This window comes from Pleurodeles waltl, chromosome 3_1 (assembly GCF_031143425.1).
Source record: "Pleurodeles waltl isolate 20211129_DDA chromosome 3_1, aPleWal1.hap1.20221129, whole genome shotgun sequence".
Taxonomy (NCBI): domain Eukaryota; kingdom Metazoa; phylum Chordata; class Amphibia; order Caudata; family Salamandridae; genus Pleurodeles; species Pleurodeles waltl.
In genome coordinates, this window is record NC_090440.1 from 1,950,802,647 (window position 1) to 1,950,829,445 (window position 26,799).

General features: G+C 44.1%; 1 protein-coding gene across 4 annotated transcripts in view; it reads left to right on the forward strand.

Annotated features, from left to right (window-relative positions):
• Nucleotides 1-26,799, forward strand: part of SSH2 (slingshot protein phosphatase 2) — a 506,736-nt gene that overhangs the window by 442,039 nt on the left and 37,898 nt on the right. For all 4 annotated transcript variants that reach the window (XM_069226266.1, XM_069226264.1, XM_069226265.1 and 1 more), the window contains 6 exons: nucleotides 3,235-3,299; nucleotides 12,990-13,111; nucleotides 21,220-21,288; nucleotides 21,914-21,979; nucleotides 23,069-23,263; nucleotides 26,360-26,453. In XM_069226266.1, the coding sequence (XP_069082367.1) occupies nucleotides 3,235-3,299; nucleotides 12,990-13,111; nucleotides 21,220-21,288; nucleotides 21,914-21,979; nucleotides 23,069-23,263; nucleotides 26,360-26,453 (611 nt within the window). The remainder of the gene's footprint in view (nucleotides 1-3,234; nucleotides 3,300-12,989; nucleotides 13,112-21,219; nucleotides 21,289-21,913; nucleotides 21,980-23,068; nucleotides 23,264-26,359; nucleotides 26,454-26,799) is intronic.

A 26,799-nucleotide genomic window follows, 5' to 3' on the forward strand; every position in this document is an offset into this window, starting at 1 on the left:
GCTTGCATACAACAGTGCAAATTAGAAACCATTGTGGCTGACCAATATTTCCAGTCCTAACCATCGGGTAGTGGCTCGTACACCGTTCCGAACTTCGGCAAGAAACCTCTAACAGGAAGCATTGGCCAGTGTTGTCAAATGGATTGTCAGCACTGTGGATAGCGCTGAAGCTGTCCAGCGTGCAGACGTTGTTTCACATTGAGGTGCATGATGGTTTCTGATGTTGCTTACATGGGAATACTCAGATGATGATAATGGTAAGTATTCCATGGGGTATTCATTGTAGATATTTCATTCATCTTGACTCTCTTTAAAAATACGCCCCAAGTCCAAATCAAAGATAATCAATGTTCAATGCAAGTTAATATGAGTGGACCAATGTCCAGAGGTTATTGTTGCTTCCAGTATTGGTTTGATATGTATAATGGACACATCTGCGACCAATACTTCAGTCTGACTGTTGTAGCTGAGATTTTCCTGTACGAGTGTCATGAGGAGTTCTTGGATTAGCCAACTGATCAGGTTTCGTAGCCCAGACATCTTCCACAAGGACGTAGGTACTGCAGTACAGTTGGTCTTGATGCAGCAGATGTATGTCATGAGGCACAGAGGTCAGTAAGCTTGGGCCACACCATGGAGTGCATAGTCATGTTTGTCCGGGGTGGGGGAGAAGGGGATATTAGTAGAGCTAAAGGCATCATTAGTATCGATTACGAAGTGCTGACATACATTTCAGATTAAAGTATCTTAGATGACCATTTTTATATTGAGCAAAATATTTTTCATTTGCTAACTAGATGACATGGAATTCTGTGAAAGTGATCTAATTTATTGGGGCTCCTAATGTTTCTGCACTGGTTTAGGGGTCTTACTTCTATATCCACATGCCAAATAGTGGAGACTTGGCACTGTCCTTGATCCTAGGGAAGTGGGTATAGAAGCAACAGGCCATAAAAGGGTCTGTGAATTAAGTTGGTAGGGGGAGCGGCGGCAATCCAATGACATACACTGGGATAGATGTGCTAAGACACATACAGGGGTGTGCTCACTATGTGGAGTGGCTGTCTCATCTCTTGGTGCAGATGAGGTGTCTTCTTCATGAGCAAGGGTTTCTGTTCCACTCATCTGACACTTACATACCCCCAGAGGGATTTTGCTTCAGTCCATAGCCCATTATTGTTCGGCTTTTTCTCTGTCTTCTTATGGGGACAGCATTATAGAGACTGGGCAAGACCAGCACACAATTCAGGTACAATGTCTTATACGGAGAGGCCAACAGTTTTCATACTTCAAAAATGTAATTTCAGAGCCTCGCTAGTTACATAATTTTCTCAACATCTTGAGACTGTAATCCATATTTCACTTTTGAATGTCTTGATCGAGCGTTTCCAATTGTATCAGTTTTAGTCTTTTTCCCAAGCAAACTAGCCAATGCAGTGTTAGTGCAAAGCTTTGTGTATTCGGTTTGGGAGGCTGGGCATTCCCCGATGAGCAAAATAAGGTAAAGCTGGGTATTATTTTTGAGAATCGTGGTCATATACAGAAGTATGTACATGCCTATGTTGGGCACATCTGAGCTCCATAAAATTGAGCAACCAGTATTTACAGGCACATCTCGCAGTGCCAGCATCTGGGGTTAGGGAGTAATAGGCATCACGCCTGGGCACAGAAAACATGCTTTACAAACCCTAAAACAGATTGTGTTGCCAGCAGTCATATCATTGCTGCATCTGGCCAGGTGCAGGTATATTCTCCTTGGAGAGAGGGTTCTTTCGTTACTCCAAACCTACAAAAGCCTGTGTGGGGGTAATTAGAATGGTATAAGACTTTTGGTTGACTAGGTTTCTGTTGCTTCTAAACAGGGCAAGATCTGCGTAACAGTTTCAGTTTTATCGTAATATGGGTTGTGCTTTCAAAGTAAAAACATAGGAATTCTCCTATTACCGTATCACAGTGTCACTTATAGATGAAGATGTTTTACTCGCAGCATTGGGATCTTACTTACTCTACAAAATCCATTTACAGCATAATTGTAACTCCCAGCCCTTCATTTGGTGGCTCTCTTGATCAAATGCTTTTATTTTTTCTGTTTGTATGAGGGCAAGAATTTGGCAGGTTTTTGTTTACATTTTTTTATTAGACCAACCTGTCTGATTCACCCATTTTGCAAAAACAGTACGACACTAAATTTCATAAAATTAAAATGGACATGATTTTCATGACCATGTTTAACTAGATTTAAGTTAGACCACAGGAGATTCTGCTCGCACTGGTTTTGCGGTATTGAGTCAACTAATTAAGTTCCATTTCAGTGAATAGACTTTACGTACAGTTTCGTAGAGTAACCTACATACAGTTTCTGACTCATCCTTACCTTTTCAGCGGCACTGTGGAAAAGCTTTCAAGCACAGGGCAGTTTCTACTAGGATAGTGGTAACTGGACTTCTGTCCCTACTGAAAGCTTGTAGATTTAATGTTGGTAGTAATAGGGTTAGATCTTCAATTGGTATTGGCAACACAGTGGTTGGATCACTACGCGCATAGCACTGGTAGTAGTACATGTAATATGTAATATATTATAATAAGAATTACTTGAGGTTGAGGTTTCTTGCAGTAGTATTAGTAGTAGCTGGACCACTTTTTAAAGAAGCAGTATGAATAGTCCTAGAAGTAATTACAGTAGTACTAGCAGTAGTAGTATGAGGTGGAACAGTGGTGACAGTAAAAGTGATAATACTTGTATCAGTAGAGCTGGTTATAGTTAATAGTAGTCCTGGATTTGTCGATAGGTGTTGGTACTGACACAAGTAGCTGTAGTTTCTGTACGCATGTTATTACTATTAGTCTTGCACTACATTGTGTAATAGTAGCTCTAAGGGCAGTATCATTGGCATTGGTGACATGGTACTGCTGTACCTTAAGATGAGAAAACCTTGTCGATCGAACTCTGTATTGAGCAGTATGTTGCGTGTTACATACCGTGTTCTTTTGGAAAAGATTTAAAATGGGATTCCAAGAAAGCACTGATGTATTTTGAAAAAGGCAATGAAACCAACTCTATTCGGTGGTAGATATATTTGTTCTCAATAAAATAACAGTTTGTGCACGGTGATTATAGTTTCCAAATCTTGGAGTTGTGTTTCACTGATGTCTACATTTAGCAGAAACTTTGTTCCTAAGAAACACAAATGCACGAGGGTCCGCATCCCTGACACTTTGTCTTGCTTGTTTCAGGGGACCTTCAGCAGCACCTCCAGGCAATGTTCACGCTTCTCCGCCCAGAGGACAACATCAGGCTGGTGAGTTTCTCTTTTCTCTGACCCTTTAGTTTTTGTATCCAAATGTCATAGATCTGGTTGAGGCATTTGTGTTATTGGATTCTGAGGATGACCCTTCTATTGGTGTTCTAGGTAATAATGCTACTTTTCTCCCTAAACATTTAACAGACAAAATAAAATACATTCCCATCATAGTGGAAGTAGTTGCTTCTTTGTAAGGAGTCTAAAAGTTGTGGGGGAAAAAAAGAATCCCTGCACTGAGAAATGAAAAGTTGTTGCTAGGAGTGCTATGTCCTGCACTGTATGCCACTGTGCCACTTACTAGAGTGAGCTGGAAGCATGGAAGAGGTAGGCTACAACTTGTACTATTTGATGTGCTACAGAGTAGAGGTGATCTATTCTTGTCTAAATGATCAAGCATTCTCTAACCCAAATAATCTGTAGCAAACGCCTTTACAAATGGGCGCAATCGGACGTTAAGTACGTTCAGACTTCTATAGATTTCAGAAAACAATGAGTTTGACTCTTTGTATGGTGCAGAGCCCTCAGTAAGGGTTGAATTCAAGCTACGAGCTCTGCACTGTGCCAGCTCGGTGCCTAGGAAGTGCCTGGGGTGAGAGGGTTGGGTTTCGTGGTGACTCCTTGCTGAATGAGGATCAACAGAAGCTCGGTGTGCCATTTCCCGACAAACAAAAGAAGAGTCCCAAGGGGATGAAACTAGGGCAAGGCACAGAAGAAGCCATTGTCCACATGGAATTTCAGGCCGTAAACCGAGATGAGTGATTGAGAAGATGTCTCGTCCCGAAATATGGAGCACTCCAAGTATAACCGTGGTCGGTCCCTACTCATTGAGCACAGTGTTAGCCCTTCCCTTTCAGATCTAATTGAAAGGGTTCATTAACCTGCTGTCATTTCAGTGGAATGTGAACGGATATAGTAGCGCCATATAGCATCACTCTTATGGATTCAGATCCCCCAGCCTTTCTTCCTTTTTGATTCAATTATTACCATTCAAGTGTCGGATATGTGGTACACACCCGTCCAACTCCACACCATGACATCCCTCTACCCACTATATCGACCATTTACTTGAACCGCGACCAGTACCCTGGCCTGCCTCCAACACCCAAATTGGCCAAGACTTGACTAAAATAGGAAATGTGGCCAGTCCAAGTAACTGCATTGATTGAAGTAATAGCAGTGGTCAGTGATCATGGTTAGTGAAATGGGGATTGCGACATACATGCTAAACAACTTTTTCTAGTCTGCGCTGTTTGAATGGTTGGTATAATATTGTAATGTATTATTATAATACTTGAGATTCTGTAATCCCTCTATAAATGCACGTCTCTATTTTCTTTAGAATTGATGACTAGTAACAGTTGCCGATTATAAAGAAAATACGTCAGAACTTGACTATTATAACTTATCACAGTCAAGTTCTGAAGTCCGTGTCTGCCGGCAGAGCCAGCAGCCCAGCTGAAAGTTGGTCAGGTCACAGAGCATAATTGCAACCGCATGTTAAAGCAATGAAAATGGAACATTGCTTTTCTTTCTTCTGGTCTATTTTAAGAGCTTACATTGACAAGCAAAGAGAATGTTCATTTTTTTGCATTCCTTAGACAGGAAAAAGCTAGAATTTTTATGCATGTTGCTGTACATTCTGAGCTACTGCAGTTTTTTTTTTTTTAATTGTCTTGCATTGAACTGTTTCTTATAATCTTGCAGCAAGTATCTAAGAGGTTTTTGGTGTGTTTAATTTTGCACTAGAGGTGGTGTTTTATTCTTCATGTTTGCAAACATGCTCACTCTTTGATATGAAAGAGATACGCACCAAGACTTTAAGTGGTTTATGGGTAAGGTGATGTGACCATGGGATAAAGTACCTCCTGGTGTACATGATAAGGATAGTGTAAGTCCCCTTGGAGTTCCATAATCTTATAAAGGAACTCTGTCTTTGGCATTGTTCCTCTATATGGTTACGAAACTCCTCGGTGACTTGCAATATTCTTATAATTTACTGCTGCTTTCTCATTGTTAGCCTTTCTCCCAGTAGTTCAGTGCCCTGAAATCACAATGCTCAGTCTGATTTTAAGCCCCATTTTTAGAAAGACTCACCTGAAATTGAAAAAGCTGTGGGGGCATAGTCGCACAACACACAGGTCTTTAACAGATTTGACCAAACAAAATGGTGGAATAGTTTCTGACTACGTCCAGAGCAATGGTGACTGAGCAAAATAATTCAGAACAGTGACTCGAACGAGGTCAGAGTCGAAATAATCACAGGCTTTATTCTGCAGTTTATGTTGGATAAATGTGAACTATGGATGAGGGTGGTTCTAAACCCTCAAGGGTTGTTTTGTTTTAGACTTACTTTCAATACTGAAAAGTGCCCTTCTAGATGAGGCCCGAGGTGAAAGGTTTGAGGACTCTTGTGTAGTAAGTTGGCTTTTGAAAGGCGAGCCAAAAACCAGAGACAGCACGCTTTCTATTGGCACATTGTGTGTATTTACCGCCAAGTATGTGGTGCATTCAATAACGGGTTGGTGCTCTATTTTGCCGAGATTATCTGTTTGTCCTTCTCTGTTCTTTTTTTCTTCTACTGTCTTACCTGTCGCCCCGTGCTCCAGAGAGACAATCCAGGTCCAGCGATCCAGGGTTTCAGCCTAGATTTGTCTGCTGCAACTGGAATCGCCTCTTAGTTTTGTATGATAGATGTTGTAAATGTGTGTGGCAGCTCAAGAAAGAGACCAGAATAACATATGGACGAGATCCACTGTGCCAGGTAATTGCCCTGTATTCCATGAACACTGACCCTGGATAAGCGTTTGCCGTCACACGAGTTTGTCGGATACTATGCCCTCGGATTGTCTGTGGCTCGAAGTGTCATGCACACTTCCATTACCAGAAGCATGAGATGGACCTCGTTGAGAGTTTTCTTATGTAATTTTCATCAAACGGAAGGTGAACTGAACTTGACACATGTTGAAGCCGCCTGAATCCAGGTTCACGGGCATTGGTCATTCCCCTCTGGATGAATACGGTGTAGAGAATCCCACCCGTTTCATCGAAAGACCTCTTGTACCCCTTGAGATCCTCTCACTCTGCCTGGCTCCATTCTGTACATGCATCCCCCATCCTATATGATCCAACTCTAGACACGTGTTGCTACCTGGTCGCCTCCCTTCCTTAGTCGGTCGTCTCTTCGTGTTTGTTGCATCCCTTTGGCACCCAGGCCTTTTATCCTGTGCAGTAACTCGCTACCGCCTGTGTGAATCCCAGACTTGCTCGTTGTTTGGGGCTAAACACCTGCTTTTTGAGACAGTTAATGCAAGTGTGGCCTGGCATTGAGCCAAGGCTGTCCGGTAATGGGGTAGGGCTGCTGTGTGCCCAGAAGCAATTTCACGTAATTGGTTTCTTTCGTCCTGGGGTGATGGGATAAGAGGACTGTATTGTGGTGTTGTCGGTGATTGCGGGCACGGCCTGCTGCTCTCGGTTGGTCGCCGGCTGGCTCCTTGATGTTATCCCGTTCGGCGTTTGCCTTCTCATCAGTGCTTCTTGCCAACCGCAGTGGTTTCTTTAATTGCACGAGTACGCCAGGTACAGCACGATATGAATAGAAGCCAAGCCCCGCCTCTGAGCCCGGATTCCTGCAGAGCTTTGATCCCCGGGCCGCAGCGGCTTAGAAATACTATAAACTTGACACTTGGGTTTCTAGCTACAGCTTTTCTGGTGGAGGACGTCGTTTCGCCGGCTCTTGGATTTCTTCTTCCTGCCCTGTGAGTCACAGGTACACAGCATCGTGCGGCCGAGCCGGGCCGCCGTGGGACCCTCTGCCTACAGCCCCCCCAGATCCTTCCATATTCGCTACATTACCTTTGATATATAGCTGAAGTTGCAGCACGATAAAATAGCCAAATGTTGGCATCTAGATATCTCGATCTAGCAATTCCACTCTTATCTTGAGTTTGAAAAACCCAATCTGCGAGGGAGTGGAGGCAGGCACTGCGTTGAGCGTTTAAGAACATTCCTCTTGTGCGCCAAGAGTGGACAGCCCAAGGCATTTCTTTCATGTATTTTACGCAGTGTCAACATGTTTTTCACATGGAATCTGTAGATGGACACCTCGAGCTTCTTAAATGTGTATTAATTGTGATTATCGATAATGTTCCCAAGTGCAAAGAACATGATAAAGAAAGACGGATGGGCAGATGTGCAAAAAAGGTGATGTCACTTGGGTTTGAGAACTTCGACACCATGGAGGTGTGACCCTTGGAGGTGCTATGAACGAATAAGATGGGTTTGTCTATTTTACTAGCCTAGTGAGGTGTAACTGCTTGATTTCTTGGCAGCATCACATCAGTTCGAATTGCTTAACCTACCTTTTCCAGTGCCCTGCAGACTCACATGCAACTTTGACTTCAAATGCATTTTGGAACATCTAGTTGTTTTGAACCAACGCACCTAGTATTACACAAAGTGGATACATTGCCAGCAGTTAAGGACCAAGTGGCCTTTGTAGTGTACCTTCTGCAGTGCTCGCAACTATACCGCTGGCACTTCCTTTGCTCTTATTCTGCGAACGGTCCCCAGTCTGTCTTGGTCCTTCTGCCAATGGGGCTTCCTCGAAATGACATACTACTCCAGATATATGTTGGGTATCCTCCAGGTCTGGGCACAGTACTCTACATGGGCTCCAGGAAATTAATAGAATATTCCGAGTGAGGCCTCACCAAACACTATATACTGATAACGTAACTCCCCGCCCCCCTCCTCTTTTTAGGTCTGACTTGACAACACATCTGTCTCCGGATATATGTGATAAGCAGAAAAATGTGCTTTTAGAATGCCTACTGAGAAGGGGGCTTTGGCTTCCCTCCTTTTTTTGATCCCCTTAGAGTACAGCATTCCATTGGACAGACGCGTGTATCCTCTGAAAAAGAGGACTTGTGGGGCACTTTCTACCAGATGGGAAAACTTAAGCCTGATGCAGCGAAACTGATTTGTTTATGTAGACAAACCAATGATCATGGCTTTAAGCCTGATCTGGTTACTGTAAAATGTTACACCAGAGGCAGTAGGCCTGGCATGTTTATAGTGAAAACAATGTGTTAAAACCAATAGATATTTAAGGGGGTTGTTGTTATAAGTGTTAAAGCTTGTCAACTGTATTTTATCACACTACCATAGGCAAGAGATTTCGTTTTGGTTACCATTTAAAAAAAAAAAAAAAAAAAAAAAAAAAAAAAAACCTTTGGTAGAAGATTTGCAATGTGTTAATAATGGTTAGGCTTTCTTAGGAGTGGGCTGTACATTGTTTAACCAACTAACTTTGTACATATTGTCAATTATTTTATGACTGCATGTCTCATGGGAAAGCTTATGCTTAACACAATAGGCCTGAGATGGTGATGGCGACAAGCCAGTGTAGAAGGCTATTGCACTGGTTGGTTCATTGGAAAATAGTTGTCACATACTATAAGTCCGATCAGTATATTCTGAAAAAGTTATGACAAATACATTAGGCCTTTTTTTCTTTTTTCTTTTTTTAGTGTGAAAAACATTTAAATCAATAGGTTTTTAAGGGTGCATTGTTATGACTCTATTAAAGCTGCCTGGAATTTCACAACATACCATAGTATATAAGGGTTTAAGTGTCATGTTACCCCCATGACACATCCTTGGGTTTGAAGATTTGCAGTACGATTATCCTTCATATGCCCCCTTTGCAGGGATCCCGTACTGTTTTGTTAAATGTAACATTCTAGGTTTTTGTAATTTTTATCACTGTGTACCTGATTGCTGACAGCTTTATGTACACAATCTGTTGACCTGAGTTAGTTATGTAAGGCAATTTACTTGACTGTTACAATGGGTAATATAATTTTATTATTAAACATTACATCAGGAATAGGCTTGACGTGTTATGAAAAGCTTATGATAAAACCAGTAGGCCTGTAAGGGTGGATTGTTACTACTCTGTTATAGCCTTTATACAGTGATGGAATCTCACTAGTAACCTTGGCAGGCAAAGGTTTTGGTGTAAGCCCCTTTCAAAAACACTAGGGTGGATGTTTTGTACTATAATTAGATCCTTGAAGAAGGGCCTTACGGGTTTTTCTCCCAGGATCATGTAAACCAAACAAATTTAAATATTATATCATTACAAACCCTCTGCTGCCATTGTTCTTCTCTGTTCAAGTGCCATTCACATTGTGCCCATGACAGAATGGGAGATTGACCCTACTGTCCATTGACTGTTGACATTTTACGTGATCACATGTGAACATTTGTCTGAAAATTAGTGTGCATTAGTGCCAAAGTTTGTGGACCGATCCTTTAATTTTATCAATTTTTCCATTTGTAGGTTACCTTTCATTCCTTTGCTTCTCCTTTATTTTTATGTAAAAAAAATGTAGGGGCTTCCTGCAACCTTCCGGATAGTGCTGCTAGGCAGCTTGCTTGCTGCTTATTTCATTTGTTGTGTGCATCCATCTTATGGTGTATTATTGTCTTACCATTCCAAAATGGCCACGTTTAGAAGCATTATTTTGACCATGTTGGATTGCCGCAACATTGATGCACTATGTACAGTACCATTCCAAGATCTGCACCCAATGCGATGTTTGCTGAGTGGCCATCTTGCTTGTTGTGCATAGTGCATCATTGTTTTAACACACTAAAATGGCCAAGCCATTGCCTTTACATTTGGTTGCTATATTGCAACTTTAAAATAATGATGCATTATGTGCACAAAACATTCTCTAATTTCTATTTTTAGTTTTTTTTAATGCAAACATACGCCCGCGCCATCATGAGACATGGTTTTATGTTCTACTTTTACTCTTTTAGTTTGTGTTGGTGTGTGTATGGATTTTTGTGCTTTATTTTGGGTTAAGTGGGTGAATGCATGAATCACTGGATGGTTACATGGATTCATGTGTGCAAGGACGAGTGTCAGAATGCACCTTTGTAGGCCTAAATTCAGCAGTGCCTGAAAAAGGGAACCTTTATTTATAAGGCAGACAGGTTACCATTGCCAATCCTTGTCCAAAGGTTGAACTTCTCCCTCTGTGGTATACAGCATGAATGTAGGGTAACAAATTTGAGTTTAATTTACCATAAGTACTCTTTCAGCAAATTCTTTTAGTTGTTGTTGTTGGCGGCATTTGCAGCAGCCACAAAGACCGTCTCTGCCGCTGGAAGCCTTTAAGCATTGTTAAGCGAAAAGATTTGTTTAGCTTCTATTATACTGTAGGAGGGAGCTGTTTTTCTTTCTTTCCTAGCAGGGGTAGAACTAACAAATAGAGATGGTTCTCCTTTTAACTTTTGAAACCCAGAAGTGACATTTCATCTGTAATCCTTTTGTGAAATCCTTGAAACATGTTTTTTGCAATTGCTTCAACTCCTAGGTCTCAGTATAAATGGCCTTGCTTAATTACTGCTACCAAAATTGGTTTAGGGAATTCAATTGGATTACTTTAATCTTAAATCCACCAGACATACCACAGTGACTGGAGTTATCAGAAGCCAAAGTGATGTGTGTAAATAGTCTCTTGGCTGCAAGTTTTGGTAACCCTCTTCGTTGCTGTTTGACTCTTCTGTTTGAGGATCCTGTGTTGTTTCCTGTCTAACACTCCCCAGCTGAACACAGGGTCTGTGGGGATAGATGACGTGACAGGTAGTCGGGAATACTGACAAACTAGTCCTAGTGGACTAGGCTCGGAGCCTCTGGTTGTCAGTCCTGTGCTACACCTTGTCAGAACATGTTGATGGGATAGCTCCGTGATGCATGTTCTTTCTTGTAGTTTGTGAAGATATTCCAATGTTGCAGGATAAACAAGATCTCTCAATGTCTCATTGTGTGGCGTGCTGTTACCCAAAGCGTTTACCACCAGTGAGAACACCCAGGAGAGGTGTTCACGACCTGCTAACCAACCTGTTGCAATAGCTAATAAATACTTGCACCGCATTAGGGAGGGATGTTAGAGGAAAGAATACAGACCCCTCTCTGCATTGTACTGTTCGGAGATTGAGAAGTGAGAAGACCCCACAGAGCAGGGGCGTGACTTGATGGGCAGTTCTAGTAGTGGGGTGGGCAGGCCCATCCTTTAGCGCATCTGCGACCACAGACAGAGACTGTCGAATTGTGATCTTAAGGGCACCACGAAAGAATGGAAAATAAACGTCTCTCTTTTTAAAATAATCATATCATTTGCAAAGCGCCCTCTGTCCAAATTATTGTACCCCTCTGCATTTCGTCTAACGATGAGTAGTGTCACTAAAGGGAAAAGATTGTACCAGTGTGACAGAGAGCAAGAAGTTAGACCATTCGTCATTCGTTTCCTGGCGCATCTTTAGAATGCATCATGCCACAAACACTGAGAGCTGGGTGCAGCGCCACTTTCTATGCAGATCAAAGCTTCACTTTGGCATTCTTGTAACATAAATAATATTTCAGGAAAAGACCCACTCCATCATAAACCACTCATTCTCCACCAAGAAAAATGCATTCGAAAAATCTGCATTTCTGAATCTAAATTTAGAAAATAGATAAGACTGCATCAGTTACCTGCATCTTTTTGCCCTACCTCATCTCTCATACAAGTAAGAATGGGAAATTCTCCCCCGCCGCAAGAAAAGCTCTCAATTTTTATGAACAAATTAGCAATTGCAATTTGTCCCACTGCATGCTCTTGCAGCTTGAGCAACCCTCTTAAAAAAACTTCCAACAGATTGCAAGGGTTAATCGTTTTTCTGTGCATTAAAGACTGTACCTTGGTGCTGGCAGCACCTTACCTGTTCTCTGTGAGGGTAGCTGGCACTGTTATCCTCTACACTTGTCTTGTGTATGAGGGAACCTTACATTGTTGTTGGTTGAATTAAACTTGGCATGTTTGTGATGAATGAGAAAACTTCACTATAAATCCAAAAACTATTGAATTTGTCAATGCTTGTTGGCAGTTCGGGTGCTTTAGTGTTTTTTAATGTACCCTGGAAGTAGTTGAGCAAGGTTGTAGCTTGATCTGTAATTAGCTGCCACAGATGCTGAGATCTTACTCAAAAACCGTGCTGGTAGGTACGATCCGGTGTCGGGTATTAGAGCCAAGTTTCTTTATTAAAGCCTCAGACATAAGCACTCTTCTCTTGTGCCAGATCCAGTAATAATGGTTGTAATGTACTGTGGGGGGAGGAGAGTGGTTCTGTAGTCTTGTCTCCAGTGCCTGGTTCCTCTTCAGCATGCTTTTGGTATCCATGAGACCCCGAGAGCATTGGTGATGGTGTCATTTTGTTGCGTCCACCTCCTTGTTACTTCATTTGTAAAAGTGCTTGGTAGGATCTTGTAATGCATGCCTCGCCCCCATCCTCTCCCACCTCCCCTCTTCCTCCTCCCCCCCCCCCGATCTACAAGAGTGCTTCTGCTGTAACCCACCTTCTCTCATACACTCTAATTAGTGGTGCCCTCGTGCTTTTATACTGGCCCTGATGGCCCTTTCATGCACATCTTCCCTTCTACGCATGCACACTGCACTTTCCCTCCGAAACCTCTTTCTTGCGCTTTGCATCACCACACTCTGATGCAATAGGCACCCACCTTTGCTCAGGTTGGTAGCATGTTGTGTGCGGAGCTCGCCCTGTGCCAAATGCAAGGATCTTAAGAAAATTTCTCAAGCTTTATGTACGCTGCTAACATCTATTCTCTCATTCCAGGCTGTGCGGTTGGAAAGCTCCTATCAGAACCGTACCCGATACATGGTGGTGGTCTCAACCAATGGCCGGCAAGACACAGAAGAGAGCCTCGTGTTGGGGATGGACTTTGCCTTTAATGACAGGTAAATTGACTGAGCGCATCCTGAAAGCTTATTTTGAAGCCCTTTCCTCTTCATACTGGTGACAAAAAGCTGTGCCGGCCTAATGTCTTGCTGTATATGATGTCTAGGACATGCTGCCAGTGCTTGGAGGTAGGCTGGTCAAGATGTCACCTTCTGATGCAGGGCAGGTAGTCTTGGGCATAGTTTTCTTGTGCTCAGTAAGATCTATTGGCCTGGAGCACACTTCCCTCCAAGGCCCAGGTGGGCCGTCTTAGGCATGCTGTCCACCAATGCTGAACAGGGTGTCTCAGACGTGCCAGGATGTCTCGGTCCTTCGGGGTTCCAGGGGCGGTTGAATGTCTTGGGTATGTCGTGCTTTAAGGTTGCAACATGTGTCTTGGGCCTTCTCTGGAGCTGGGGAGAGTATCTTCAGCACACTGGATCACTGGTCTCAACCACAGCCTGCCGTCAACCCGTTGAGCCCCTGCTGCAGAAGCTCCTTTTCTAGGCCTTCGACCCCCAAATCTTGACCTCTGCACTAGGGCGCACGCCGGTCCTCACTGAGGAGCAGCTCATTAAGTTCAGTCATTTCAAGCAAAAACTCAGTAATTCCTTAAGGACGGCGTTGAAGAAACAAAACGTTGTCAGACTTGTCTTTATCGCAGTTTTCTTAAAGTTACTGAAGATCAATCTTGTGCCCTGGTTTAAACGCAGTGTACGTCCAAGGGTGATAAACAGGTTGGACTTTATAACTGCCGTCTGAGTGCCTCGCTATGAATAGTCCACCGTCGGATTGCTGTAAGACATCTTTGCATGTCCGTTTGCATTCTTATGAAAGTTGCCTTGTTTACTCCAGTGGGCGGCTCTGGCTCCAGTTAGTGCTTTGGAAGAAGTTCACAAGTTCAAGCCGTCTCTGGACCACGTCGATTTCGCTGTCCAGGCCTCCTCTTGCCGAGCACCCCCAGCCCGCATCAAAAATAGAGCTGGCTCGGACCCGGTGTTCAGCTGATGCCCCCGGAGGTGCGGGACACAGCTGTAGGCATCACCGGCCTGTCACACGACTAGGCCTTACTCAAGGGGTACTCCTAGCAGATGAGGCAAGAGCGGGGCCTGTTTATCCCTTTCGTTGCTAGAAAGCCCCTCAGCAGTCAGAAACAGTTTCTCGCTGTATCCTGACGGTGTGGAGTTGTGAGGCTTCCAAGGAAGGGCGTTCATATTAAACCGGGAGCGTTGATGTGCCTGGGAGAAAGCAAGGGTTATAATAGGTGAAGATACAAACAGAAGGTACTTAGTAAGTAGGAAGTTGTGATTCGAATGTGCCCTGGTTAATGTCTTATCAGACTGCTGTCGAGAGGCCATCACTGAGACCAGAGGGGTTATGCATGGATTGGAGACTTTAAGCATCACTGACAGTTGTATACAAAACGCCAATAATGCATTATGTAGTTCGATCATATTCAAAATCAAAAGGACGGTGTTTTTCCCCCTCTTTTTTTCAGAAGCGGCTTTGAAGTCTCTTAAAAGCCAGCCGAACTGGTGCTCTTTCATGGTTCAACAAGCGAGCGAATGAATGATGTGAAATAGGTGTTGAGCTCCTGCTCCCGCCGCCATGTCTTTACATGTTTAGGCAGCCGTAGGGCAGAATCTGTGACCCAAACCATCTGTGACCTGGAAGGAGCGCTCCATAACCCAAATTACATTTCATATTATTTTCACAATTGAAGGGTGATCTGAGTGGCACATTAGCAAGGTTTAATTTCAGTGCAAGGTTTCGAAACCGCTGTAGGAAACATTTAAATGATTCCAAGGCAGTCGTGTAGCTAGTGTCATGGAGCCCCTCGCTGCTGTTTGACTTGTGAAATATAGCAATAATCGGGGTTCATTGGACCCCGGTGCCACTGTACCTGTTGCACCAATGAAAGCTACGCACCTGTTCAAGAAAACGTGCTGCCATGCATGTCTTTCATGAAACCATTGCACCTGTTTGGGTGCATCAACAGAAGTTATTTTTCTCCGTGTTAGCACCAGGTACACATACAAGTGCTCATTTGCATGCTTTCTAGTGGTGTTTGTCTTCCGGGTTCACTCAGGTGTTAGACTAATCACTGGTGCATCCCTGTATCTGTGAGGTGGAAGGTCAGTTCTTTCATGGCCTGTATATCGTGGTAAAACAATGCCTCACCACAACGACCTGGTATCTACTTCCCAGAGCTCACGGCGCCAGCAGCGATGCCTTCCAGACGTCTATGGGTAGTGTTATAAATGATCCTTTGTATTTAGTGTGGAGTTGTAATGTCTAGTGTCTGCTCTGTGTGGTCTCACTCCTCTGCCTTATTCCTATTCAGTACCACCGAGGAAAGGCATTGCTCTTTCTACTGACCTAACACAGGTTCTAATTGACTGGCCTGTCCTGTTTTGTAAATAATATACGCCAAAAGTCAGTAGTTTTTTTTTTTTTTTTTCGGCCTTGTTTAAACTGCAACACTTGTGAAGTTTGCCTTCGTCACGAGTCACTCTTTTGTTCTTCCCTGTTCTCAGTGGTGTGTCCTGCTAGGGGACTACGAGTACACTAGTGGTGTGTGTTGACTAGCAAAATATAACAATGCATGTTCTCCTCCTCACCGGAACTATCTAGTGCATAGTTGGGTAGGCACACGCATCTAGTTATGTAAAAGACATGTTCGCCAGAGCATGGCATCGGGGCTCGGTCCCAGGCCGGCCTGCTTCCGTAAGATTCATGGCTTCTAAATATAGTTCTCTTCGAGGCCATAGTGATCGGGAAGTCTAGATGAGGTCCTCAGGCTTTTAGGGTACAAACCGTTGTGGTTTGGCGTGCTTTATCTGGTTGCTGAGGCCGTATGTTGACCCAAGTCGGAATTTGTATCTTAAATGATGTTTTAAGGACCTCTCTTACAAAATACCCCACATCCCGGATTCCTTCTGTTTTGTGCCATAAAGAGTGACCCTTCTAGCATCTACAGAATGGATCTCTCTATGAAGAAAGACCGGGAATGGTGCCATGAGTTACTACAGTGAAACCTTCTGTTTTACATGGGCACGTTGAGTGCCTGCTCCAAGTTCATTGAGAACTTGAAAATTCCACAGGTAGACCATAATGGCCAAATCCCAGAATAAAAGTAGAGCCGAGTTCCCTCTGGCAGCATTTATTCCATTAATGAATTGATTCACCTTCCAGCTTTCAACACTCACCGCTGCCGTGTTTTAATTCTCCAGTTAGAAGCTCCAGTTGTGCAAGTGTCCCTGCGGTCACTCATCTGGTTGTAGGTCTTAGGGCTCCTGGATATTAAGACATTTTTTGTTGATGGTGGTGAAGCGCTTGCTTCCTGCGTCCGGTTGTAAAACATGTCTTGAAGCTGCGAGTAAGGATGCAGCCTCACATTGCACAGCGGTGCTCAGCGCAAGGGACCTGCTTTTGCTCCTGTTTGTTTGGCGCTATATTGACCCTCCAGCCTGTGGAGGCTCGGTGCTCTTTGTAGCTTGCTTGGGTTACTTGGCGCTGGGCCGGCCACTGTGGTCCCAGGCCCTCGGTATTTATAACTGGGTTTAGACATGTTGCTAGGGACGTGTGTTGAGCACTTGCTTAAAGGCAAAGCTAAAAATATCATGGTCTGGTGACAGGGCCGGACGTTTCCATGGACTCCACATATTGAGAGGGCACTAGAGGAGTGTGCCGTGGCTCCAGCTATTCCTTGCATGTACACAGCAATGCTTGGATTGGACCCCTGCAAAGGCATGCAGTACCCTGCGTAATCTGCAGGCTGTCGCATAAGCATTAATGAAGCTGAAGTCAAAATGGCCGTAGATTGGCGATAATTCCACCCAAAAGACTACCTTTAGTGACAATTATCAGCAGAGTCCATAAAGAACACTGACGTTCAGGGGAGTCTTTTCTTGAGAATAGAAGAGGATGTGGCTTGGTCCCTGTATAAGTCACCCCTAGTGTAAAGCCTGCTTTTGTCCAGGCGTTTTTGCAGCTCTCTTGGTAAAGCTGGTAGTGAGGTAGATCCAGGGAACCCGTAATAAGCGGTTGCCATCATGGCACCTAGATGGACACCACTGAATACTGGGTATGTTGGTCTCACAACCTAAGTGTTCCAGGATCGTCGTGACAAGTTCCTTGCCTTTTGCTGTTGGGACACCCACGCCCAATAGCTGCCGATCTGAGTGGTAAACACCTCTTTTTCGTCACCCTATGGGTGTCTAAAACTTACCAATTGGAGGATGGCCATTCTTTATTCTTATTGAAGTACACATGGTGCGTCTCTGGCCGAAATGTCCAGGCTAACACCTAGAGCGCAGTTTTTGGACGGTCACTATTCTCCATGTGTTTTCTTGCTAGCCATGTTTCTTGTTTTCTTTTGATTTTACATTAGGAAACTAGTTCTCAAGTCTTTGGTTCAGGCTTCACAATGGTGGCTGCAATAAGTCAAAACCATGCGTTGTGCACCTGCAGAATAATGAATGAAACCTTGCCGTCTGCTTATAAAAAAACATATATATCGATCTGAATGAGGTCGTCAAATAAGTTCCATATTCCGGCATAGCCCTACATGCACATTATTATATTTCTGCCCAAATGCAGGTACCCGAAGGTATGAAAATTGCAGCATCTGGAACGTTTTTTAAAATAATTAATCTTAGGTTAATGCAGGAATCAACTGACTGCATGTCAGAGTCCTAAAATGCCCGATGACCAATACTTCTAGAGCTTAGAAGGTTAATGAGTAACTGTTGCTGAATACATTATGTATCAGAACATTGAGCTTCCTTATAAGGATGCTTCGGAAAATCTGCTTTGTGGAACTGCGCCCACGTGTGCATTTGGGTGGTAAGCACAATTGACAGTTGTGTTGTACAAAATACAAAGTTGTGTCTGGATAGTCGGTTTAATGACATGCTTTATATTGCAGAATAATGCGCCATGGACAACAAAATGAATATGGTTTGTTAGAAATGGGGTCTTTGGTTGGCAGTCAGGTTACCCCCTGTCCAAGCAAGGACCCTCACTCTAGTCAGGGGAAAGGAGAATCACCCTCAGTTCAACCCACTCACCCCCTTGGTAGCTTGGCACGAGCAGGCAGGCTTAACTTCAGAAGCAAGGTGTAAGGTATTTGTACCAACACACACAGTAACTCAGTGAAAACACTACAAAATGACACAACACATGTTTCAAACAATAGATAATATTTATCAAAACAAAACAAGACCAAAACGACAAAAATCCAACATACACAAGTCAAGTTATGAATTTAAGAAGCAAAAGAGTCGTAAATCCTTTAGAAAACAGTGAGAACGTTGTTAGCATACAAAAGTACTTGGGTAGCGTCAAACCCGCACGGACGAGTGTGCATCAAAAAAGGCCAGCTACGCACCGATTTGTCACCCACAAGTGAGAACATGTGTTGTTCCTTCTCCGGTCGGGTCAGCGTGCGTCGTCTCTTCAGCCCCGTTGCGTTGATCTTCCAGCCGTGATGCAGGTGGAGTGTCGATGTTAGCTGTGAGGTGGGTGGTGCGTCGAACGTTTCCCCGCACAGCTGTCTTTGCGTGGATTTCTGTCCTTTTCCACCAGCTGCACCTTTTCAAGGGCCCAGAGACCGGTTTCGGCACCACTTGGCAGGCAGGACTCTCAGCAGAGAACCCAAGTGCTGGCAGAGAGAATTCTTCACCAGTGGGAAGTCACACCAAAGTCAGTCTGTCCTCTCTCAGGCAGAATCAGCTACTGCAGGCCAACCACAGTCGCAGGCAAAGGGGCAGTACTCCTCCATCTTCCAGCTCTTCTCCTTGGCAGAGGTTCCTCTTGGTTCCAGAAGTAATCTGATTTTCGTGGGTTTTGGGTGCTCTTTTTATACTCCTTTCTGCCTTTGAAGTAGGCCTACTTCAAAGAGAAGTCTCTGTTGTTTACAAGATCCTGCCTTGCCCAGGCCAGGTCACAGACACACACTAGGGGGTCGGAGACTGCATTGTGTGAGGGCAGGCACAGCCCTTTCAGGTGTAAGTGACCACTCCTCCCCTCAGCCCAGAAGGCCCATCAGGATATGGAGGCTACACCCCTGCTCCCTTTGTGTCGCTGTCTAGAGGAGAGGTGTAGACAGCCCAACTGTCAAACTGACTCAGACAGGGAATCCACAAACAAGCAGAGTCACAGAACGGTTTAAGCAAGAAAATGCCTTCTTTCTAAAAGTGGCATTTTCAAACACACAATCTAAAAACCGATTTCACTAAAATATGAATTTTTAAATTGTGAGTTCAGAGACCCCAAACTCCATGTGTATCTGGTTCAAAAGGGAATCTGTGCTTTTGTAATATTTAAAGGCAGCCCCCATGTTAACCTATGAGAGAAACAGGCTGTGCAACAGTGAAAAACAAATTTGGCAGTATTTCACGGTCAGGACATGTAAAACACTTAAGTACATGTCTTACCTTTTAACATACACTGCACCTTGCCCAGGGAGCTACATAGGGCCTAATTTGGGGGTGCCTTACATGTATTAAAAGGGAAGATTTTGGCCCAGCAAGTGGGCACACTTGCCAAGTCGTATTGGCAGTTTAAAACTGCACACACAGACACTGAAATGGCAGGTCTGAGCCATGTTTACAGGGCTACTCATGTGGTTGGCACAACCAGTGCTGCAGGCCCACTAGTAGCACTTGATTTACAGGCCCTGGGCACCTCTAGTGCACTTTACTAGGGACTTACTAGTAAATTAAATAAGCCAATGTACATGTACAAGTTATACAAGGAACACTTACACTTTAGCACTGGTCAGCAGTGGTAAAGTGTCCAGAAAAAACAGAGTCCAGCACACAGAAACAACCTGTGAAGTAGAGGCAAAAAGTTAGGGGAGACCATGGCAATGATGTCAAGTCTAACCGTGTAAAAAAAAAAAAAAAAAAAAAATACACAGAAAAATGTGCATGATTGAGTTCAAATGAAAATATTGCTGCTAGGAATGCAATACGCTGACCTGTTGAACTCTAAAACACAATAAGGGAGCAGCAATGCAGCTTTGGCTCTTCTCATTGTTAACTTAAAAATAAAAATCTGCAGATTCTAAGCCCACATCTAAATGGTGGTAGAAGAATTTACCTCCTGCCTGCTATGTTTGCACAGCTGTGCTCACCATTGAGCTTGCTCTTGCTTTTCAGATGCAGAGCAGAGCGTGCTGGCATTGCTCACATAAACACCTGCCAGAGCAAGAAATGACAGCCGGTGGCGCAGTCGTGCATATAGTAATATTTGCAGGTTAATCCTCAACCCCAAAAGATACCGGCAGTCTTAGATCAGTGCTAGATTCGCACATGAAGGGTGCATTCGTTTTGTCGTGTCTCATGTGAGAAAAATAAATAGAAAACATGATTTATTCAGAGTAACTACTTTTTTATCACTGCCCCTAAATCTAAGAATTTCTATTATTAGAAAAATTTTAGCATTGCCAAAAGGAACTTTTTTTTTTTTGTCTTTTTATTTTTTTATTTTTTGAATTGTGCTAAGTAGGAGAACCTGAGTTTTGATTTTGGAACATATGTTTTTTTAAACGGGTGCCACCGATCTGAGGGGGTAAAATGTCAGTGGGGATGGATGCCGTTGACTCTTACCAGCATTCCATTGCCCTTACACTAGGTTTTTGCTGTCGGATATCCATACCTACTTAACTTGAAGTATTTGAGTTCTGCAGGATCTGAGATCACGGTTAAACCAACCTATTGGTGTATCACATGGTGGGAGTTGGGTAAAATGGAGTGATGGGGTGTTGAAAACTCATCTGGGAACTCAACTGGCTTGCTGGTTTCTCTATTAAGCTGCCAGCTACTTGTGCTTAGGTCAGCCTTTTCTGCAAAGGCCCTCTTGCGCACAAATCCTTCCACGTGCTTTGTGTACACTTTGTTGCCGCTCGGCTGGCACATGCACTGCAGCCCTAAACGTTAGGCCTGCTACAGCTTGGGAAGCTACAGGGAAGGAAGATCTAGCTTAGCAGGCAGTAGGGCATGGGGGACCAGAGCTGGGGAGATTGAAAGTGAGGGTGGTTAGATAATGGGGGTGGGAGGGAGGTGGCTTAGATAGGTGAAAGTAACTGGATCTTTACCACCCTCTCTCTTTTCCTCCACAGCAGCTCGTGCTCACTGGGCCTGGTGCTTCCCCTCTGGAGTGACACACTCATCCATCTGGATGGCGATGGGTAAGGCACCATGGATAGTACAATCTACACACTTGTATCGCTGCTTACCTTGAATTGTTTACTTGTACATTTGTCTATCTGTGCCATCTGCTCATTGTACTATGACTGTGGTTCAGCACGGGATGCAGGGGTAGTGGGTAAGTCTATTTTTATATAGTGCACACCGTGAGATTAGTCGCCTCTAGGTAATGCACCTTGGATTGCTTTGGGTTTTTCCTCAGAATTGTTGTTTTAATTGTGGACACAGTACTGTGTAAGCAATGGTTCAGCCTTTCCTACACTGCTGGCCTTGTCATGCCGAAAATCTGGGTGTATGGTGGCCACAGGCTTTGCAGCCCTTCGCCAAAGTTCCCCATCTACTGTGGCTTTCCTGAGCTGCAGAGGCTGCGAGGTTACTTTAAAACCTCCATTCACGCTTGCTTTTCTAAGTCCTCAGTTCAAACTGGCAATGAACACAGTTCACCATGTTACGTTCATTTGTATACATAATAAAACATCTGATTTGTTTTCAAGTACCACTTCCTGGTTCGCTGCTCAGTATAATTTGTGAACACCTCAGTGTTTGCTTTTATTTAGTTTTTCCAGTGACATCAGTGGTGACCTAGACTCTTATGTTTTCCCCCAGGGGCTTCAGCGTCTCGACAGACAACAGAGTTCACATCTTCAAACCTGTGTCTGTGCAAGCGATGTGGTAAGAGATTGTGTTTGAAACAGTATTGTGTTGGCTAAAGAGTTGGATGTTTTGGAGGATGTGAAGAGAAGACGGACTCAGTGGGGGTCGGGAGAGTAAATGCCAGATACGAGTTTTGGTGAGCTCGAAACATACTGTACCACGCACTCTGATGCCTGAAAGGAGGCCCGCTGGGTGCTCTTCAGAGGCTGGTGACACAGGCTGGAGCTCTTCAGTGGACACCGCAGTGTGCTCCCCTCCGTGTGGGGAGCATCACAGTACCTCTGCTGTGGGACATGGTGAGGTGGCAGCATTGACACAGAGGGCCCAGATGCAATTTTGAAACTGTAATTCATACTTTAGGTCTCTGTTCTTCTGAATAGAAAACTGTATCTTTAATTTAAAAGTCCGTTTTGGATAAGGCACCAAAAAAGGCACCTGAGTGTGTTGCTGTTGCCGCCACTGATCAAAGCCATTCAGGAGAGCAACCAGGGTCGGAGCAAGTGACCTCCCTTATCACGTTTTACTTTGAATCTCTTAGCTTCTTCTTTTTTGGGGGGGGGGGGGGGGGGTGGACTGGAGGGGGTTTACTAGCCTGCTTTTCAAGAGTGAGCTAGTCTGTCCACCGTTGGTTCAGATTTTGCACACCCACTTGAAGAGATGGCCAGACTGAAAACTAAAATCGAGCTAGGCAGAAATGTCCCCCCCTCCCCCCCCCCCCTCACTGCAGGAGGCTGTGACTAGAATGGGGCCACGGTTGGGTCATGTCATCCAGTGTGTGTGGGACGTGCCAAAGTGACAGAATGGCTAGTTTCACCCTAACTGAAGAAAAATCCCAGTGCCGGGGTAGAAGAATCCTGAGAGGTTCACTCATTAGTCATTTGCCTGAAACAAGACAATTTATTTAAAATGTTTAATTGGATTAGTACCTCGGCACAGCCTGGGTTGGTGATCAAGGATAGGTTTCCCCCGAGCAGCCAGCGTGCTGAGGAGGGTCCTGGTTCTGTTCCGGTTTGGAAGGTGTTAGTTTGGACAGTGGTGATCATGTCGCTCATCATCTTGAGGTAGAGTCTGCTGGAGTAATGTGACGTTGAGTCTTCTGTTTTTAAGGTCTGCTCTACAGAGTCTGCACAAAGCATGCGAGGTGGCCCGCTCACACAACTACTACCCCGGAAGCCTGTTCCTCACTTGGGTCAGCTACTATGAGAGTCACATCAACTCTGACCAGATCTCTGTCAACGAGTGGAATGCAATGCAGGATGTGCAGTCGCACCGCTCCGACTCGCCCGTTCTCTTCACTGATGTGTAAGTACACCAGGGTTGGACCTGGTAAAGGAGGGGGGATGAATGCAAGCGACTGTATATATTCAATGGGAACGGCCACAGCCTCGTCTTAGTGCCGACTTGTTTACATTTGTAAGCACTTCCATTTGTTGCAGGTAAGAGAACTAAAAAATTCGGATATTAAATGATTTGCTTAAGTTACATTTTTGTCGCATATAAGTACAAGATTAGAAAGGGGTCTGTAAGCTTCAAGGCAGTAAATACTCACTCGAATGCATCTAAAAACGGATGTTTTTGCAACAGGGTTCAAAACACACCAGAACAGGATAATGCATTGTCACTGTTTTACTTTCAGAAATGAGCAGAGTGGCTTTTAAAAATTCATGAAGCAGTATAGATCTGGCAATGTCCCTTTGATTCTCTGCGCAGTGACTTACCTGTTCAGACATCTCCGCTAATAACACTTTTGTAAGTTGTGTGGTTCCCTGCCAGTGGGCGCGCTGGAAAGGATAGCTGCTGAGCATGAGTGTCATGCCTGTCTGATTAGTGAGGCTATTTTTACTGCTAGTGATAAGCCCCTGGGAAGCAGGGGGACTGGAATGCACGCCTGGCTTGTTGCAATGCCATCGCCTTGTAGGGAGTCCGAACTAGTCCTCCAGGAAGGTAATGACTGCTTGTGTAAAGTAGTCCTTGGTTGGACCCAAGTCTCTAATGTTCTGCTGGTAATTCTCTTGTCAATCACCATCAAGTATTTATTTAGTGTCAGGTGACCTTATACAAGGAGTTTACGACTTGGTACTCTCTAGAGTAAGTCAGTCTTCCTTGAGGGATGGCAAAAGGCCCACCTGTTCTCCATGCTACAGACTGAGCTGCAGAAGGTCTCATTTTGGAAAGATATTAGAGGACTTTGCAGTTGTGTAAGTATGCCAGTTATACAGGTGGGTGGGGACTTAGGTCTGTTGGTGCTTATTTTATTATATCTCCCCTCTCAAGAGTAGAGAAAAACATTTTTTGTGCCTTTTTAAAAAAAAAAAAAAAATTTTTTAGACTAAGGCTTATTTTTATAAGTAGACTTTGACATTGGCACAGAGGAAGAGACCGGCATTAGAGGAAATAGGTGAAAGAGGGAAAATAGTGATCGGGAGGAAGCATGGAGGAAAAGGAACCTGGAAGAGAGAAATAGACATTGGAAACTTGAGCATGATGTTGAATCAAGTCTAGGCACCGTAGGTATTCAGCAACACTGAGACCAGCGCAGTGCTCTTTAGAAAACCCTCGGACCCGTAGTGATGCCTGTGAGCCGCAGTGAAGTATTAAACCCGTTAATTGTGGCAGGTACCCTTCAGCTGGTGTCCCACAGGCCAGCCAGGAGGTAACCGGCTCACGGTGGAACACTGTTCATAGGTCCCACCAGGGGCTCGCATTCCATAGCGCAACGCACATCTTTAAGAGGACCTTTGTACTTTTTTCCAAATTAACTGTTACTAAGTGTTTTAAAAAACACAGTATTTATCTTCTGAAATCACATTTTTCTTGTTCAATCCTGTCCCCTTAACACTGGGGGGGCTCACGTTTAGGGTTTTGTCCTGCTGACTGACCAAACTGACCCAAATCTGTTCTGTACCAAAGGAATGTTCACTTAAGTCATAACTGCTAGAATACAATCATTCTCTTGAGGGACCCCGGAACATTTGATGCCTCCTAAATGAAAACTACCTTGTATATATTTTCCATTACCAAATGCAGATAACCACACCCTAGCCTGAGGCAAACCTTTCAGAGAGTGTTTGAAGTCTTTGAACTGTAGTTGAGTGACAAATGCTACACAACCCAACACTGGTGAATAAAACCTAATTTTGCTGCTTCTAAACAGTCTGAAAATGTGAACTGTTCCTTCACAAGGAGCCACAAGCGTCCATATCCCAGCATACTGCACGCTGTCAGTTCTTTTTTCTAGCTAGTTAGGAGTTTAAATAGCTTGTTTTTTGAGAAATTTATGTCAGACTTCCATTTCATTTCTGCTTGAACTGTCTCACACTTGCTTTTCACATCTTTTCAGAAAGCTTTGTTTCCCCATAAACAATATGTCTTCACTGTTTGTCAAGTGTCCTTCCTGTGGTAGGAGGAAAGTAGAAAATGACCTTCACTCAGTCAGTGCGATCTGTCTGCCATCCTCTCATTCTACTAATGAGTGTGGATTTTGGGAAGATGTGTTGGGGAGGGCCCTCAAGGACAGAGAAGCATCTGTCATTGAGGGAAGTTGGAGGACCTTCAGTGCCAGGAGGAGCAAAAAAAAGCATAACAGTGAAGGCCACAGCGAAAAAGCAGCTTCTGGTGGCCATGTTTGAAATATTCAGACGCTCCTCTGGTCTCCCTTTAGCAGCTTCATAATACGGATTCAGAACTGCAGGGTGACGGGCACAGTTTCAGTTAGTTGGTTGCACTGTGGTCCCTCATTATGAACCAAAGGCAGTGTATTCTACGATCCAAGAGTCTTTCAAAGTCAGACAGTAACACAGCCTATGGTACCTTAGGGAACTGATTCTGAATTCCACAGGTGAGGCAGAGTAAGGAACTGGGATGCACTGAAGCAGGCTTCTGAGGAGATGTATTGCAGGGCCGTTATTGCTGAGCCCAGTAAGATGTATGATAAGGTAGAGGTACCATGGCACAGATTAAGTTATCTCTAAACAAGAGATTTTGAATCACTAGTTTTCTCCTTCAAGTCTCCATCACCAGTCCTGAGTGACAAGGCCTATTAGTTGGTCAGTTAATGCATAGAAGGGGAGCCCACTAGACTTGGCTTCCTTACTCCAGGAGGGGCTCTTGTTCCGTTGCGTACAGAGGAGATCTGGATGGCCATGCCATAGCATGGCTGTTTCCATGTATCCTGGTCCCGACATGGCTACAGGTTGACAGGCAATGCATGTTCAGTGAAGGAACCCCGGTGTATGGAGATAGGACCAGCTCTTAGTGGCGCCTTGACTGATGCAAGTTGTATGATGCATCATCTACTGTTCATGATGAAGGTCCTCCCACATGTCACTGATGCAGGGAATGCTGTACTCCTGATGAAATAATTGCGTACATTTCACTTGTGCCTCTTTGTCCTTTTAGTCCAACAGAGAGAGCGCGAACGGAGCGGTTGATTAAGATCAAGTTACGGGAGATAATGATGCAGAAGGATTTGGAGAACATCACATCCAAAGAGGTGAGGAAGGGGTGAATGGATGTGTGTTGATTTGCTTCTTGAGTGGGATTAGTAATCACGAGAAGGCTATGTAAGCGTGGGTATGGTTTTTTATAATGGGTCCAGTCTGATTTGTTCCTAAACAAATGTGTTTCTTTGTTGTTTAGTGCACTCTATTTAAAACTTTCAGAATTTGTTGTTGCCTAGTATATGGCACTCAGTCACCCTAAGTGCTTTCTTTTTTTTTTTTTTTTTTTTTTTTTGCGAGTTCCCTGAAAATTGTGCCTGTGCTAAAATTGCACAGCCTGCTCTTGGCGCACCATTCGACGACTAAAAGTTTTCAGCTACTTCTTCACTTGGGTGTGCT